The sequence below is a fragment of the Penaeus monodon genome, chromosome 32 (assembly GCF_015228065.2).
Source record: "Penaeus monodon isolate SGIC_2016 chromosome 32, NSTDA_Pmon_1, whole genome shotgun sequence".
Lineage (NCBI taxonomy): Eukaryota > Metazoa > Arthropoda > Malacostraca > Decapoda > Penaeidae > Penaeus > Penaeus monodon.
The window spans coordinates 5,578,927-5,579,636 of NC_051417.1; the positions used below are offsets into that span (position 1 = coordinate 5,578,927).

General features: G+C 37.7%; 1 protein-coding gene across 1 annotated transcript in view; it reads right to left on the bottom strand.

Moving 5' to 3' along the window:
• LOC119593376 (oligopeptidase A-like) overlaps positions 1 to 710 on the bottom strand; it is a 6,758-nt gene that overhangs the window by 4,946 nt on the left and 1,102 nt on the right. The window contains exons 2-3 of the mRNA XM_037942305.1: positions 310 to 473; positions 10 to 218 (exon numbers count right to left, since the gene is read on the bottom strand). Of these exons, the coding sequence (XP_037798233.1) occupies positions 10 to 218; positions 310 to 473 (373 nt within the window). The remainder of the gene's footprint in view (positions 1 to 9; positions 219 to 309; positions 474 to 710) is intronic.

Sequence of the window (710 nt, forward strand, 5' to 3'; positions counted from 1 at the left end):
CTGGCTCACCTTACAAGCCTCATAGATAGGAAGGCTCTGGAATTTATGCACTCTAGCCTTACGTGCTCGTTCGTGAATCTTCAAGTAAGTATTGGTATTCATCTCATTATTCTTGACTGTGTACAAGGTCTTCACAGTGCTCCATGCCGTATTCAGAGGAGACTCCAGTTTGTCTAGCTCTTCTACTATGTTCTTAAATGTTTTAGGTTCTTTCATTTCTGGTAGAAAGAGACAAATTAATTACAACTAGTAATACATCTCTACAATGATTTATGTTTAAAATATGTAAACATCACACTTGTTACCCACTTTTAGCTTTCTCTTCCACTGCCCAAACTCCAGATTCGTACTCCAGTGCCAGCTTGCCGATGCCTGTCCAGCATTTCTCTGGAGTGAGTTGTTCGAATTGTGGCAAGTCCTCTGTACGAAGGAGGGCATTGTCCTCGGCAGTATCTACAGGAGTTTCTGGAAGCCTGTTGACAGTGAATTCAATTGTTTTATATAAAAAAAATTAAAATACTCATAGAATGGTGGATGTTTGTATGTACTCAAATAAAATTGTTGTGAGGTCGATCTCAAAACCACATGATATAAACAGTACACAAACAAAAACCTTTTAGTAATAATGGCAATTGTTCTGAATATGTACAGGCACCCAATTATACCATATTGGTACTGATGGATTATTCTCACCCATTTTTACTCATATT